This window comes from Lissotriton helveticus, chromosome 9 (genome assembly GCF_964261635.1).
Source record: "Lissotriton helveticus chromosome 9, aLisHel1.1, whole genome shotgun sequence".
In the NCBI taxonomy this organism is placed as follows: domain Eukaryota; kingdom Metazoa; phylum Chordata; class Amphibia; order Caudata; family Salamandridae; genus Lissotriton; species Lissotriton helveticus.
In genome coordinates this window covers 71,527,351-71,544,652 of record NC_136070.1, presented here as the reverse complement: position 1 = coordinate 71,544,652, position 17,302 = coordinate 71,527,351, and the positions used below count along the sequence as shown (strand labels likewise).

The 17,302-nt window shown below is 44.2% G+C and overlaps 1 protein-coding gene across 9 annotated transcripts in view; it reads right to left on the bottom strand.

Moving 5' to 3' along the window:
- The window catches only part of DCAF4 (DDB1 and CUL4 associated factor 4), a 241,436-nt gene that overhangs the window by 10,871 nt on the left and 213,263 nt on the right, over positions 1-17,302 (bottom strand). For all 9 annotated transcript variants that reach the window (XM_078659484.1, XM_078659486.1, XM_078659482.1 and 6 more), the window contains one exon: positions 12,398-12,512. In XM_078659484.1, coding sequence (XP_078515610.1) covers positions 12,398-12,512 — 115 coding nt within the window. The remainder of the gene's footprint in view (positions 1-12,397; positions 12,513-17,302) is intronic.

Genomic DNA, 17,302 nt, shown 5'->3' with positions numbered 1-17,302 from the left:
GATTCTGTTCACTTTAGGTACCAGCCATCCATCCCACTATTTCTTCTAAAACTCTCAGGAGGCTGATGTAGATCGCTCGGAAAGGTGCGCTCTTAACCTACCATTATGGCAAATTTATGTGGCATGCAAAGAATCCACGTTCACGTGACGCATGGTTATATCACATCGATACCTTAGCCACAACCTCTATTGTCCGAATTGTGTTTAAGCTCATCGGGCTGAACGCACGCAATAGAATGAGCGTAAGATATTGCTTCACCACTGCGCCACTCTTTTAAGCGACACATATAGCCACAACCACGTTAGCGTTTAAAGGCTCACGGCGCAACTATCCAAGTCGGCCTTAACTTAAACGTTTTTCGCACGTTTTGATAAAGCATGTAATTGGAACACTAAAAGACGTGTGGATGACACCAACATGATCACAATGGCATGACATAAATGAATACTACGTGCATTTTACCTGTAATTAGTGCCGTATTTAAACAGAATTTTCTCTTTTTCCTTTTTTTCTCTCATTTCTGTAAATTGTAATTTCTAACAGGTTTTTTAAAAAAAAGCACATACAGGCAATACATTGTTACAGTCCTGATGATGATCCCAGTTCACTAGGAGCCGGGGATCGAAACGCCGTCGACACTTACTCCGATTCTGTAACTTTCCCATTGTGTTTACACTGTTACATGAATTGGTTGTCTGAACTTGCCGTGCTAATATGCTATTGATGCAAGGGACAATTGGCTCCGCTGTTCTTTTTGCCTGATATTCTTTACCCTCCTTTTTTTGCTCTCTTCCTACCTTTGAATTCTTTTGAGTGTACTTTCGGATAGGTACAGGCTTGTACCCTATCAACTGTCACATTAGACCTCCTTGATGGTCTTTTAAATTTGTTTATATTTGAAATAAAATTTCAGACCCGGCTGGGTACTGAAAAACTTGTCAATATAGTACTAATTGGAGTCTATATTTGCATTTGTCTTTGTGAAAACTTAATCCTATGGACCACTGTTTTTCATAATAATTGATTGCCCAAGGTCCCTAGGCACTGATTGGGTCCCCCTTGTTTTTTGAAAATATTCCTGCAATGTTTGGCATCCAGCTATCCCAATGCGTTTTATTCTGCCCACTCCCAAGATGACAGGCCCCTCTCTCAGGGCCCGATTCACAAAGAGCCTCCGCAGTTATGGCAGAGACTCTGCAGTGGTGGGTGCAGAGAGTGCGCCACACGAAGCTTCTGCCACAAATGAGGAGCCTCTACCATGAATGCGGATCCTCTGCCGTGACTGTGGAGCCTCTTTGTGAATCGGGCCCTGCGTGTGGAGCTTGGTAGCCTACCTTACCGGTGTGGTGCCTGATGGCTACATGAACATGAAAAAAACAGGTTGGCAACTTGTTGCCCCTCCAGGTCTCCAACATCAAGCCGTTTAACTCAACAAAAGAGTAGCCTCTCATGTATGTTCACCATTTTCCCTTCAAAGGCAGCTTCCCCTTTAAGCTCGTCGTTTTGGGCTCACACCCTGTGTGGCTTCCTGCCAAAGAGAGGTGACTTCGCTTCCCAGGGCAGGCCTTTATTGTTCGCACTCCTGGGAGTCATTCACACTTCTCCCCAAGAGGGCAGAAGGATGACTGGTGGCCAACACCTGCGAGTGGCCAAAGGCAGACTTGGGCAACATAGCGGCAACTTTCTAAAAGTTGCACTTCTTGAAAATGTATCAGCTTTAGTAGTTTCATTCAGAAGATAGCACAGCTGACCTGTCAGCGTGTAACCCTGTACTCGCAACTGAGGTTACTAATGTTTCTGCAGTAAAACCAACAATTTGGGGGGTTTACCGTTAGGACATATAAAAATACACGTGTTACTCTTTAATATACATCACCCTGCCATGGGACTCGATAGACCTGCAGTAGAGGTGATTCATATATATTACAGACTGAGGTTTCGGCTTTGGCATTAGTTTATGAGGTTGAGAGATTTATCTTCAGTAACAATCTTTCTGGTGGATACTCTATCTCACCTTGTGAATAATCCTCAGGCCTCAGACTGGATCCAGAAACTTTCTGAAAGTTCTTCTGTGCTCCGCTAGATGGCATCAGGACCAAAGTTATCCCCCTCCGGTAGTGATGAGCAGAGCCAGATATATGCCCCACCCATGTGTGCTGACATTAGTTCCATTTAGGCTGTCCACACCCTCTGATGCAGAGCCCATCTGCAAATTGGTATGACCAGTGGGCAAATCTCTAGATGGGGACCTTTTTATATGGAAAAGACCAGTTCACAGAACACAGACATATGAAGGTTAGTGAGGAATTTGTGGTTAGATAAATCTGTCCGAAAAATCGTTACCAAAGGCTTCGAACAGCAGATTCCTCATCTTGTGAATAGATAGCAAAGCAGTACCTTCTTTGTTGGCGGGTCTGTGAACTGTCTCAAACCAAAATGTTCTACAGGAAAAGCGGGCAAAATGCGCCTTTTGATTGACCTGTCAACGCAATAGTGCTTTGTGTATGGGTGTAGCAGAGCCCACGATAAGGCTGACAAATTACCAGGTCAAGCACTCTGCATGCTAATACAGTGATCGCAGCGTTGGCCCTGGAAGAAGAAGAATGTGTACGCACGCCCTCTGTGGGCAGCGTTTCCCTAATGCATAGCAGATCTTTATGCAAGAATGATCCATAAGGAGATGATCCATTTTTTGACTGCTTCTTTGCTCCAAAAAACCATACAAAGAACTGACCGTCCACTCACTGTTCCTTGGTACATTCGATATAGAAACGCAAGGCTCTTTTAGAATTAAAACAATGGAGTCTCTATTCTTCCTTAGCAGGATGAGGTGAAGCTGGGAAGGTTTGCAAACACATCTAGCTGATGTTATGGTGATGATAAACACTGCCTTTACGGTCAGAAGTCTCAAAGGACAACTATGCAACTGCTCAAACGAGGTGCACATCAATGATATGAGGACAAAGTTTAAATCCCATCAGGCATCGCAAAGTGTTTTGGTGGACACAAAAGTTGCAAACCTTTCAAAAAGCGCATCACAAAGAGTGACTTACATAATGAAGGCTGATCTGGAAACCGGAGGAAGGTCGAAAGAGCCAATAAGTAGCCCTTATCCGCATCCAAGGCAAGTTTAGTGGACTAGGGACATACCAAACAACAAAACTTCGGACAACTTTTCCGGTGAAGGGTCAGTTTGTCAGATGCCGCAACAATTCACAAATGTGTCCCTACAGCTGACATATACAATTTAGTGGAGGGATGCCTTGCTGCCAAGATGACAACAACGATCTTGGGATGCAGGTGGAAGTTAAGTGCCACCGCTTAATCTTCAAGCACGGAGATGCAAGGAGTGCAGGCCAGGGTGAAACAGGCTGTCCGGTTGCTGCAAAAGAGCCTCCTAACTCGACAGGTCGATCAGAGAACAGATGTTCATGCACAGGAAGTCCTGGTACCATACCCTTCTGGTCCAATCTGGAGCCACAAACATGACTTGGGCCCAGTCATTCCTGATCTTCGTCTGAACGCGGGGCAGAAGTAGTAGTGGCCGGAAGGCATAAATGATTCCTGAGCTCCACTCTACACAGAATGCTGCTCTAAGCGAGAGCTGCTTTGGAAACTCCAGCACACAGAAGTGCTGACATTGCACGTTTTGTAAAGTAGCAAAACAAAATCAAGTCCAGGTTGTTCCCACTGCTGAAAGACGGCCTATGCTACCTCCAGGTGCAACTGCCATTCATGATCCTCTAGTTGCCAGCGGCTGATTGCACTACCACATGGCAATAGTGTCATCCATGAATCCCACCTTTCCTAGGCAGTAGGAAGGCCTTCAGCGCTAAATGAATCGCCCTCAACTCCAACAAGTTGATCTGGATTTGAGTCTCCATTAGAGACCAAAGTCCTCTGATTGCCATTTCTCCCAAATGGCCAAACCAGTAATGATACATCTGTGACCACAGTCAGTTCTGGGTGGGGTAAGGAGAGGGGATTGTCACTGATCCATTCACTGTCCAATGGTCACCACTGCAGATCTTTAGTGAACCACAACTATGTTAGGAGCTTCCCTGTAGTCTGGACGGGTTATATTATAGAGGCATGCATGGCTAAACCACGTGTGCATCTACCACGCACCCCAAACCACAAATGAGTTTTAACCACACATGCCTTTTCCACGCATGTTTTTACCCCGCAATTTCGTGGTAAAGAAATGAATGGTAAGGGGGGTATGCGTAGCTAGGGTCGCCACTACTCGGACCCTCCTCCCCCACCCTAAACTCTAAATTACAAACCCCCTACCTGCCCCCACTGCCTTGAGGCCCAAAACCTTCCCTGAAAGCTACCCATTCCCCTCTCCCTGAGGCCTAAAATTCTGCCCCTTAACAAACACTACCCCAACACCCCCACCCCGTGCTGGCCCTAAAACTATCCAACCCCTTCCACCGCCCTGAGGCCTAAAACCTAACCCCTAATTTAAAAAACTACTGCGACCCACAGCCCTAAAAACTACCCTACCCTAAGTCCTAAAAACTACCAGACTACCCATTCCCCGTCCCCTGAGGCCTAAAACCCAGCCCCTTAACATACACTACCCAGACCCCTCCCACTCCGTGCTGTCCCTAAAACTATTCCAATCCCTTCCACTGCCCTGACGCCTAAAACCCTAACATCTAATTTAAAAAACTACCCAACACCTACACCGGAGCCTTAAAAACTAGCCTGCTCTCCCAGTCCTGAAAACTACCCGACCCCATCCGACAAACTACCCCGCCCCCAGCCCTGAAAAGTACACCTAACCCATACCAACTACCCCCAACCCTTACAAACTGCCCCCAAAACCCAGCCCCACTTACCTCACAGCGTTCTCACTCGAACCTTCCTGCTTTGGCCTGATAGCAGCTAGACTGCACACTGTCTTAATCACGCATATGCATGGTTAAGGCAAGCATGGTAGCGCTTGCGTTGTCGGAACACATGTGGCTCGGCCTGTGTTGTCCCTCTGGATGTGGTTGGCTGTCTGGAGAGAGCCTGCCTTCACATGTCAGATGTCGAGATAGGAGAAAACTGGGTAATGGCGACAGGCAACCTGTCTATTGATAGGCAGCCCAAAACAGGGCTTGACCCAAGTGCCTAAAAGGGATTAAGTAAGTGCTTCATTCGGGAAACAACCATCACAACGCAACTTTCACAACGCACTACCATTACAACTAAACTACAACGCATGCTATTACAACGCATGCCATTACAACACAGATGCTATTACAACGCATGTCATTACAAAGTAAGTATGGGCAAGTATTTAATTTAAATAATATTAATGTAATTTTAATTTAATTTTCTTAAATTAATTTAATTATTTTAATAATTTTAAATTTTAATTTAATTTTAATTATAAATTAATTTAAACAAATTACATGTAATACTTTAATTTAATTTACTTAAAATAATTATATTTATAATAATTATATTTTAATTACATTTAATATTTTTTTAATGATTTAATTTACTTACATAAATTTTAATATTTTAATTAAACTTAATTTTAATTTAAATTATTTTAATTAAACCCCTTGGAGTTAGAATAGTAATTTTAACCCCTACTCTATCCAACACTTATCCTACTATTACACCCCCTGGAGTTAGAATAGTAATTTTAACCCCTACACTATCCAACACTTACCCTACTATTACAACCCCTGGAGTTAGAATAGTAATTTTAACCCATACACTATCCAATACTTACCCTACTATTACACCCACCTGGAGTTAGAATAGTAATTTTAACCCCTACTGTATTCAACACTTACCCTAATATTAAACCCCCCTGGAGTTAGAATAGTAATTTTAACCCCTACTCTATCCAACACTTACCCTACTATTACACCCCCCTGGAGTTAGAATAGTAATTTTAACCCCTACACTATCCAACACTTATCCTACTATTACACCCCCCTGGAGTTAGTATAGTAAATTAAAATATATTAAATACAATTAAAAAATAATTTGAATAAATTAATAAACATTTTTGTAATTAAAAATAAATTAATATTAATAACATGATATACTTACCTATACTTACGTTGTAATGGCATGCGTTGTAATAGCATCTGTGTTGTAATGGCATGAGTTGTAATAGCATGCGTTATAATGGATCTTGCGTTGTAAAAGTTGCGTTGTGAATGTATGCGTTGTAACGTCATACATTCCTTCATTCAGCCAGTTTGCAAAACTTCGGGCAAAACACTGGTTTTCACTTCCATGGTTGGCAATTATAGGTCTAATACTTCAGCTGCCCTTCGCATCATAACAGCGAAAGAGGTGCTTTCCTTTGTCGCCTTGTGTCCTCCTGGTCCTGCTTCAGAGTTTAGCTTTGCCTGCCAATATAGCTTTTGAGTCAGGTGGGTGCAATTGCCACAGACTCTGAAGTCGTGGTCCAACCCCAGTCTCCACAAACTACCTTCACGCAGGCCCGATTCTGTGAAATCTAGGAGAAAATGCTGGAGCCTACCTCCTACATGGTAAGTGTGTGGCACTAACGGCAAGCTAAAGCGTCTTGGTGGCTGTTGCCACAGGGGAAAGGGACTGAGAGGACTGATGCACATTGCCTGCCAGATGCAAGACACTGGCTTTGAAAGGTCTGGGGAGACTGCAGTAGTGGCTGGGGAGACTGATACTGCATCTATACAGCAGCAGCTGCCTGACACCCTGTGAGTCTTCAAGAGCCTCCACTGAGGTCCTGAGGGGTTTTAGAAGTGTACCCCTGTGGTGGATTGTGACTTAAAGGACTAAAATCAGAAAGTCAAATCTTTGACCAGGATGAACCTGGTTGGTGAATCTGATCCACGCTCCAGCACCGTCCGCATCCAATAGCGCCTAGGTCCCAGTGTACAGCGGCCATTGACTATCATCTGCACTTTATGCTTATTGGTGCAATTCCTACTTATATTTTTTAAAATCATATCTCCGATTTCTCGTATTGGTATTTTTGTCATTTTAGTGAAATTTTTATTACATTTTACTCTGATTTTCTAATTTGGTTTGGTATTTATATTGACTTGCATTTCTAATATCTTACTGTTTTGGTACAAAATTAATACTTTACACATTGCCCAAAGTTAAGCCTGTCTGCACCATAACTACAGGGGACTAAGCTCATGTTCTTTTTACTGACTTTGAGGGTACACCCGGATACGGGTTGTGATTATTCCTTGAATTGGGTAGTCATTTCTTACAAGCCCAACAAGCAGACTCCATTGATTGATCTCAATGCCAGGTTAGCTGAAAGGAACCTTTATATTCCAAACGCCTCAATCCTTGACTCCCCAGTCAGAGTCGTAGTGGGGAATGAATTGGGGTTCACCTTGCTAGCTGAAGCCTGAACAACCAGACTCTCTGGAGTAGAATGTTTAGTGAGAAAATCAGGGTCACCAGACACTGGTCTATGACATTTGGCCACCTGCTTATTGCCTACAAGGAAAGAACATTGCTTTGAACAGGCGCCCATTAATGCGCCAGTGAGGGCCTCATTGAGACAAGGGCTCAGATGTGATTGGCTCCGTCTGTAGGATGTCAGATGTCTTCATCTCAAAAGTCCCCAGCTGCACATCGCCTTACCACTGCAAAGGTATGCAAATGGTGATCTCAGTCCATTATCAGGTGAGATATCAAGCCCATGGGCATCTTGCAAAGTCCACATCATAATGAGGATGCAGATAATTGTGTAGGTTGAGCCTGGGTTAAAGCATATAGCTTTGATGTTCCTTGATTTGAGGTCTTTTATGTCACTGGCCAAAATGGGTGGGGACGCGAGTGTGCTTAGACTTCAGAACGCCTAGTCAATGTTACTCTTCTCCCAGTCAGGCAGCTTTTTGCAAAGCACTTCATATCTGCAATCACTGGTGTTAGTGCCTGCTGCTAGCTTGCATGGATGAGGGAAGGCTGCACCATTGGAGCGTACTCAGACGTGGGGTTTGTTGTGTTTTAGAAGGAGCTGTGTTAGAGCTACCACTGGCCTATTTTCAATATTGCCGACAGTGGTCTGTGACAGCTGGGGTGTCTGCTACTGAACGACTCTGTGATCTAGCTTTTCTTGCCAGTGAAGGTCCTTGGTGTTGCATGTAGGTGTAGGTATATCGCAAAGAAGAGTAGGATCAATAAGCTGTGCTTCATTATCCAACTGATCATTTTTAATTATAATGACAAATGAACTTTAGAAGTGTTTTATTACATTAGAGTGTTTCATTTCTTTCAGTTGAAAAGATTTACAGGGATCTCCTACGCAAGTGGCAATAATCAATGTATATGCCTATAAGTGATAATCTAATGACGGATAATTGATGATGAGTAGCTTAATAATGAGTACTGAGTTCTGCATGTACCAAGCAGCTATGGACGATCAAGTGCTGAGAAGTAGAATCTTGCTTGTAAATAAATAGCAGTGTAACATATATATACTTAGGATTTAAGGTAAGAAATTAAGTTTACAGCAACTCCTCTTAGCCAACATAAACTAGGCTCTCACAGATACTGCCTGGCAAATATCCATGGATAGGATATGCCTTGGAAGTGTCTGTAACTGGTTCCACAGCAGCACAACAAGTCCAACTGTAACAGAATACTCACAGGTGCTGCTGCAACCAGTTTAAGGATCAGCAGTGGCCCCCAGCAGGCACTCATGCACATTAGTCCTGTACAGGAGTAGGTAAAACTGCAATTAGAACGACAGAGAAACAGACAAGTGGGTAAGCTGCAAAACACAATCAGTGGCAGAGCGCTATCCACAGCAGGGAACGGAATGAGGGTTGAAGACTACAGAAAAAATGAGAATGGATGAAATGAATAGATGTGGGTGAGACAAAAAGACACAGGTAAAAACAGAGCTCAGAAACACAGCGGCTGTCTGGAAGGTGGGGTCTTGAATCAAGCATTAAACTAGATGGAGTTATTTTGCTGGCAAGCAGCCAGAGTAGAGGTTTACCAGTATATCAGGAAGCAATATTCTATTAGGAGATAAGGCTACTTGGATTCAGAAATAGATACAGCCTTCTTGGAGTGCAGTTTCACAAGAAGCAAGCAGATGCAGTAGAGTGTGAGGAGCTGGATATTGCAATCCCTGAACAACGATTGGGCTGCGGGGAGCAGTGCTTAATTGGTTTAAGTCCTTTCTAGCCGGCCGCCGGCAAACGGTCTGGGCCCCTCTGTTCTCTGCTGAGATGCCACCTCTTGAGGGAGGGGTGCCTCAGGGCTCTGTTTTGAGCCCTACGCTTTTTAACATCTATATGGCACCCCTGGCAGCTCTAGCGGAGTCTTTCGGTGCCCAGATCGTGTCCTATGCTGATGACACCCAGCTTCTTTTTACCAGTCAGAAGGGGTCAGACTTCGATGGGGGGCAGATCAGAGGCTGTTTGGGGGCCGTTTTTGAGTGGTTCGAACGACACAGCCTGAAATGCAACTCCGACAAGTAGGAGCTGCTGTTTTTTGGCTGTCCCGCCGACCCCAGATGGCAGTCCTGGTGGCCGCCGGCTATGTTTCCCCCCGCAGCTGTGTCCTCCAGGGCCAAGAATCTGGGGGTTCAGATAGACGACGGTCTTACCTTGAAGCCTCAGGTCTTGGGTCTTGTTGGCAAATGCTTCGGTATTATTAAGATGCTGAGAACATTTCTTCCTTTGTTGGCTTTTTGCCATCGGAAGGTTACGGTCCAGGCGCTCATCGGGTCACGTTTGGACTATTCCAATGTTCTTTATCTGGGCCTGCCGGAGCTTCTTTTTTCTCACCTGCAGGTCATGCAGAATGCTGCTGCTAGAGCCATTTACGGGCTTCATCGCAGAACTAGTGCGACTATTTTATTAAAAAATCTTCACTGGCTCCCTATTAAAAAGCGAGTGACTTTTAAGGCTCTCTCACTGACCTTCAAGGCGCTTCATGGCACAGGAGCTAAATACATATGAAATTGTTTGGCATTCTATCTGCCTACGAGGATGCTAAGGTCAGCTTCCTTGGCTCTGGCTCAAGTTCCATCAATTAGACGGGCCATGATTGGTGGACGCTCTTTCCGCTATTTAGCTCCCAAGCTTTGGAATTCCCTGCCAGTGTCCATGAGACTCAACGCAAGTCTACTGGGTTTCAGGAGGGAGCTAAAGTCCTGGCTCTTTGTCCAGTAGGTCCGTTGCTTGGTCCCTTTTTGCCCCCGATGTCTGTTTCTTAGTTTTTATTAAAGCGCCGGGACACTCCCCGGAGTAGCCGTGCGCTATATAAAAATATTTTAACATTAACATTAACGTATACCTGAACAACCATGTAATGCTAAATAAAAAATGCAACTCAAAGATATAACCTTCACTGATATTCGAAATTGGTGGTGCAAGCACAGTTCTAGAGCTGTACATTATCTCAAAGGGGAGGCTTGGGGTGTTCAAAAGTAGAGGACTAGTTGGACTTACTGTTAGAGTTTGATAGATGTTACCCCATTGCTGTGCTTTGCTTTAGAAATGGACTTGAGTTTTTATTAAGCCCAGTGCTCCTGAAAAAAGGTGCACTGGGGCTCTGAATTGTTGCGTTATATCATTTGAGTAAAGTGCTGGCACATGTGCTAATGCAGTCAACGTCCTCGGACTGTGGTCATGCTAGGCTACAGTTACAGCGTGGTGCAGGAAGCTCTGCACTGGTGTAGGCCTTGTTGGTGGGCTCACTGTGCTACTTCACACTTTTCAAGCACCACTACTGAAGCAATGTCATAACATTAGCTGAGTATTTTGATTGAGTCCTCCCACCAGGACACTAGCAGGAGAATGAAAACACAGGCCAACAAGTGTGAACTGGGGAGAACTATTATTCCTAGTATGATTTTGTATAAGGATACTAATGGTGGATTTAATCTGGACAATAGAGCTTCTGTGTAGGAGTGATCTGAAGTGAAAGGCACAGCAGCTGAAGTGTGATACATACTTAGACATGGAGTTTCAGGATCACTGTTGAGTGTCACCCATCTAGTTGAAAGAAATTATGAGGTCCATTGCTCTTACACATCAACTCTCCCCGAGACCTACCAGGTAGATAATGGTATACATCCGTTCTATCTACTTTTTAACGGCAGTAGCCATTTGATCTCCAATTAAGTGACTGCAACAACACCCCATTAACCAGTCCTTATGCACTTCATTATCACTCTCCACCCATGTCTGCATTTCTACTTTAAGAACTTACATTCTCTCTGCTTCTCATCACGGAAAGAGGGTAAAACGTCACTGTATGGTGTAACCTGTACCTGTCTACATAGCCCTAGACAAGGACATTATAAAGCTAGTCATGCAAAACATCACATAAACTCCTATTTCCCACTAAACTGACTTGGCTGGTCCCACACAGCAATGTGTTGATGTCCTACAGGCCAGTAGCTGGTACTGTAATAATCTGTAGGATCACTCCATACACACTGCTCTGGTATCCTCTGTAAACCATACTGACAGCTCTTGTCAATAATAGATTGCATTAAATCTTTGTAACACTATGGCCATCTGAACACTGCAAAGAGCACCTACCAAAGCAGCCTTTAATTGAATGAGCTAGACAGACATGTCTGGGCAGAGAGCGCTTATTCCCAATTCAACCTGAGGAGCTGAAATAGGAGCTAAGCAGACCATTGTTTTAATTTGCTTGGCCCAGGGGCGATTGGAGTGCAGGTCAAAGAGGACTTGTTGGGTACCCCCACACACCTGGAAAGGTCTCTTTGGCCACTGGGACACATTTCTCCATACCTCCACTGCACCTCCTCATCTGCACACACTGCCAGTATGACTACAGCAAAACGCTGATTAATACTGTTAGGTACGTAATACTGATTCACCATTAGTAGCCCCATGCAAACGTTGGTACATCGGCTTTTGATGGAGGGGTATAAGCTCCCTTTTGTTTGAGATCCCCTCCCACTACTGCATACTGGTAAGTGAACCCATAACTGGGCGGTTCATCTGTGTAATAGGTACCCGCAACTTTGCCTACACTGCTGTTCAACATCTGGATGCCCTCTAAAGCCGCTGGCCTCTGAAAACTGCAAAAGCACATAAAATCAATAAAACAATTTTCTCTATGAGAACAATATTCCATTGAAATGCAAGCTGAGTCTCCAATGTGAAAAGTGAAGGTAATGTTTTGTTGAACAGGGCACTAAATCTATTTTTATCTACTAAGGTATAGTTCTGAACATTGACTGATGCACACAAACTTGACTGCAATCTTAATACAGTGGAACATGGCAGTCTGCACATATTATAATGAAACAGAATTAGAACAGTATTAGTCATAACCCACAAAAAACTATACCAGGCAAGTAATGTAGGTCTAACTACACAACATCCTTTCTATGAACTAACACATGCATAGATCAAAAAAGAATAAAATTAACACCTGTTAGGAGCAATCCTTTCTCTTCACAGATATGCAAAGGCAGGCTGGCGTATTCATTGTGATTTCCCTCATATTGCTTCACATACTTCACAGTTCTCAGATCCCACATCTTTATCTGGGAAGGATAAGAGCACAGCCCACATCGTCAATTGTCTTTACACATTGCCATAAATGTTAAAAACTTTCAAAGCAGCAGTATAATCAAATTAAAGGATGAAATACGCAAATAATTCATGGTCAAACAGTGTGCCAATGAACACACAAACCGTTCCCCATAGGATAGGATAGGCTATAATGTCACATGTTTATACTAAATCTATCACATCCCCAAAAGGTGGTAACACTTTCTGATAGGTGTATGTATTATCTGGTAGTATGGCTCATAAAGCTAAATGCCCTTCACTTAATATGCAGGTCGCGAGTTCAAATCCCAGCAGGACTGGCCCAGTTCTCTATCCTTCAGAAGTTGAGTAAATGAGCACAGCATAATTTGTTAAGTGTAACATCATCTACTTTTTTGGGTTAAAAAATTTTGTTTACAAAAGAAAGAGAAATATAATCAAGTATCAACTCCTTTATTTGGAGCAAGAAATCTAACTCATCTCAGTGATCAAGCTCTGGTAGGAGTCCATACTCATTCCTTCTATCAGTGGTTAGTACACTAACTAATAACGGATTAAAGAATACCGAATGCCAAGGCATCCTTTACTCTCGCACAAGAAAGGCCCTTGCTACCAGTGAATCTGTCCCTACAATTTTGCTAGGACCACAAAGATGCCTTCAGCCCAGCTGCCAAAATTCATTCATTTATTCATTCGAAGGTTTTATATAGCGCGAAGCAGACCCTTGCGGGTATCAGAGCGCTTTACAGGGTAAGTGTCTTAGTTACATAAGTACAAAGTAAATAACATAAGGTTCAATTCTGGTCAATGATAGAGTAAACATCCTATCATAGATACATGGGTATAAGGTATATAACAAAACATTCAATGTATATCAAGCAAAATATAGATACAGTATCCGGAAACCTGGCTGGACAGTAGATAATAAAAATTTCCATGTAGAAGATACGTTGGGTAGCATAATAACAGTAGTCCATGCTCAAGTAAATTTAGCCATGAGAAGCAATTTCACTTCTTTTTTTAAAGATGCCGTAGACGGATTAAGTCTAGTTTCTGGGGGTAGAGCATTCGATATTCTGGGCACCATCCCTGAAAAGGTTTGGTTATATGTTTTCTTCTTGTTGAATCTTTGCGGTTTCAGTAGAAGGCTTTTAGCACTTCTTGAACATCTGACCCCACATGAGGGCACCAGTTTCTGTGCCAAATAGCTAGGTGCGTTGTGGTGAATGGCTTTATGTGTCATACATGCTATTTTCAGATGTATTCTGGCTTCAAAAGGCAGCCAATTAAGGGATTTTAGGTCAGGGGATATGTGGGAGCTTCTTTTGGAGCCAGTGATAAGTCTTGCTGCGGCTTCCTCTAGAAAGTCAAGCCTTTTGATGCTGCCGGTGACACCGCCTCACCATGTTGAAGGGTCTTGCCACGCACATGTCGTTCCTTGGGTCTCTTGCCTACAGCCTATTACTCTGCAGATTTCCAGATGGGTGGAAGCCATGTACACCAATGTCTCCTTGCTTAGAATACCAGATTCCCTTACTTATCCAATTGTGGAACGTCCTGGATCCTTCGTTGGGAGAACATGTTCAGAATGTGCACTTCTCTCTCTTTAAGATAATCAGGGTGAGACAAGGCACTCCCTGAAGCCCTCAAGTTATTTCATTGCCTCCTCATGTTCATGTGCCAAGCCCTCATCCTTCAGTATGTGATGGCGAAGACCACCCAGCCCAAATGCATTCTAGTCAGCTAGAACACTGAGATCTACTAGGCGTTCCTCAACAGAAGAGACTTTTTGTCTAGGCTCGCTATCCTCTATTGCATGTCTTTTAGGAAGTCGAGAATGAGTGCCTTAAGTAGCAGTGCAGGGGCTGTGCATCCTGTAATCCTCTATTGTTTTCCCTGCAGGGCATACTGTGTCATCTAGAGATTAAAAAATATATCTGGTCTTGGGATACCCTGGACTTGGGCGCATTTGGCAGCATCTTGTGTTCAGAGAATGCCAATCCTTCGAGTTTCATATCTTTCAAGTGTGGTGGATGTACCTTCAACATCCTTTTGCATTAAAAGGAAAATTCAGCCGCTTTCATGTAACAAGGAGGTCTGCAGGGTCAATACAACCTTTGACATACACTTAGATAATTTCCCCTTTCTGTGTGGGGCCCTCGGCCTGCTAGGATGGTTCTTCAGGGGCTAACAGTAAATGCTGGGAGCCTCTTCCTCAACTGTCAAACGATGATTATGCCCTGCGGTGACCTCCTCCTTAAGCGTTCTGCACAGCAGCTGCTCCTTAAACACAAAATCTCCAGGCTGCAACGCTATCTTGGACGTTTTTGGTGAGTGAGAGGTGCCTCATCGAAGACTGAATTCAAGGCGTTGGAATGGTGAACGAGGCATCAGAATCAGGCCATTCCATGCCCAACCAGTACCAGTTTCTCAAGCGATAACATAACAGGCATGGTCACCTGCAATCACGCTTTCAGCCCAGAAAGTGGGAACAGAGACGGCGCTCCTCTGCGATACCATCAAACAGTAGCCTGCCTAGCTCAGCCCCCAAACCTGTTATTTTACAGTCATTAGATGTAGCAGAAGTGCGATATCAAGGTCTATATAGAAATAAAGGTTATTATTAATGACCCTGTTTTACTTACCTGTAAAGAGACCTGTTATTAAAAAAAAGTTACATTGGATAACACTCTTTCTGGAAGATACTCTATCTAATTGCAGATTAGTACTCCACAGGGGTGAGACTGGATCCAAAAACGTTTTCTCATAGGAGTGCTCCCCCGTACTGCTATGTGGTGCCATGAAGCTCCAAACTTAATCTACACTATCCCAGAAGTGACAGAGAAAGCTGCATACAAGCACCGCCTCTGTGCTCTGATCTCAGTTTCTTTACTCTTTCTTTACCCTCAGGCCCAGAGCGTGAACAATTGCTGGTACCAGTGTGCTGGATTCTAACTTTGGACCTTTTAATATGTTAAAAAGAGGCAGCTCCATAGAACGGGGAAGTGAGGTTTGGGCTGGGGGAATTTAGTTGAGGAAGGAGTCTGTCATTGCACCAACAAGTGTGTTATCAAAGGTAAGTAAATGGTTCTTCAGATCAATAGTTCCAAACACATATTCTTCACCTTACATACAATAGTAGTACCTTCCCCGGTGGAGGGTCTGTGTAGTGGACTCACACCAAAAAGTCTTACCGGCCATAGTGGGTGAAGTGTCATTTCTGTCACAACTGCCTATCAAGGCAGTAGTGCTTCATGAGTGTATGTACCGGCACCCCTATCACAGCCTGCTAGATACCAAGGATTGGCATTCCATATGAAAATGCAGTGGTGACAGACTTAGCCTTGGTGGAATGGGATCTCAGACCTTTCGGAGGCAGATGACTATTCACGTCGACAGAGCCTCTTCTGCACAGCCTTTGCTTTCATTTGCTTTGGGAAAACTCACAAAAAGCGGATCTTCCACTTGATGATCCAAGGTACGATCAGTTAAAAAGCTTAAATCCTTTTTGGGTCTAGCCGATGGAGGGTTGAAGTGGAGCTTTTCGAGTGAGGGATTGCCGTGGAAGGGAGTCACGACTGGCAAGAAAGCCGCCCGGGTCCTCAGCACAGATTTGGCTAGGAAAAAGGTGGTGTAGGGTGGAAGTGCCTGAAGCTCACTCATGCGATGAGCTGCCAAAATCACGAGGAAGATGGCCTATTAGGTCAGGAGGTGCGGCGAGCAGCTATACATTGGTTCGTAGGGCACACACATGAGAAACGTTAAGACCTAGTTACGGTTCTGCTGTGGCATTACAAATGGATGGTTCTGGAGAAAACCTGTGTCAAACATTTAGGATATATCATCACATCAGGTGATTTAAACAAGGATGGTTTGTCCAGCAAATGCAGAAATGCTGAAAGGGCTGACAGATACCATTAAATAGTGTTCACTGAGAGACCTTTGCTGCGCCAAAGATAAAACAAACAAGCATTTGCAATGCAATAGGTCTCGCATTAGGAAAGTTTGAGCTATTGGTCTTGTAAATGACAATTTTTTTATTTATGTGTTAGTTTTGAAAATAGCTAAATTAATAGCTTTGTCATTTACAATGCCAATAGTTATAACTTTCGCAAATGTGACACCTATAACCTGGGGTTGCGCTGAGTGATGCTGTGGTGGTGCTGAGTGATGCTGTGGTGGTGCTGAGTGATGCTGTGGTGGTGCGGAGTGATGCTGTGGTGGTTCTGAGTGATGCTGTGGTGGTGCTGAGTGATAATGTGGTGGTGCTGAGTGATAATGTGGTGGTGCTGAGTGATAATGTGGTGGTGCTGAGTGATAATGTGGTGGTGTTGAGTGATAATGTGGTGGTGTTGAGTGATAATGTGGTGGTGCTGAGTGATGCTGGGGTGGCACTGACTGATGCTGGGGTGGCGCTGAGTGATGCTGGGGTGGTGCTGAGTGGTGCTGTGGTGGTGCTGAGTGGTGCTGGGGTGGTGCTGAGTGATGCTAGGGTGGTGCTGAGTGATGCTGGGGTGGCGCTGAGTGGTGCTGTAGTTGTGCTGAGTGATGCTGTGGTGGTGCTGAGTGGTGCTGTGGCGGTGCTGAGTGGTGCTGTGGTGGTGCTGAGTGATGCTGTGGTGGTGCTGAGTGGTGCTGTGGTGGTGCTGAGTGATGCTGTGGTGGTGCTGAGTGATAATGTGGTGGTGCTGAGTGATAATGTGGTGGTGCTGAGTAATGCTGGGGTAGCGCTGAGTGATGATGTGGTGGTGCTGAGTGGTGCTGTGGTGGTGCTGAGTGATGC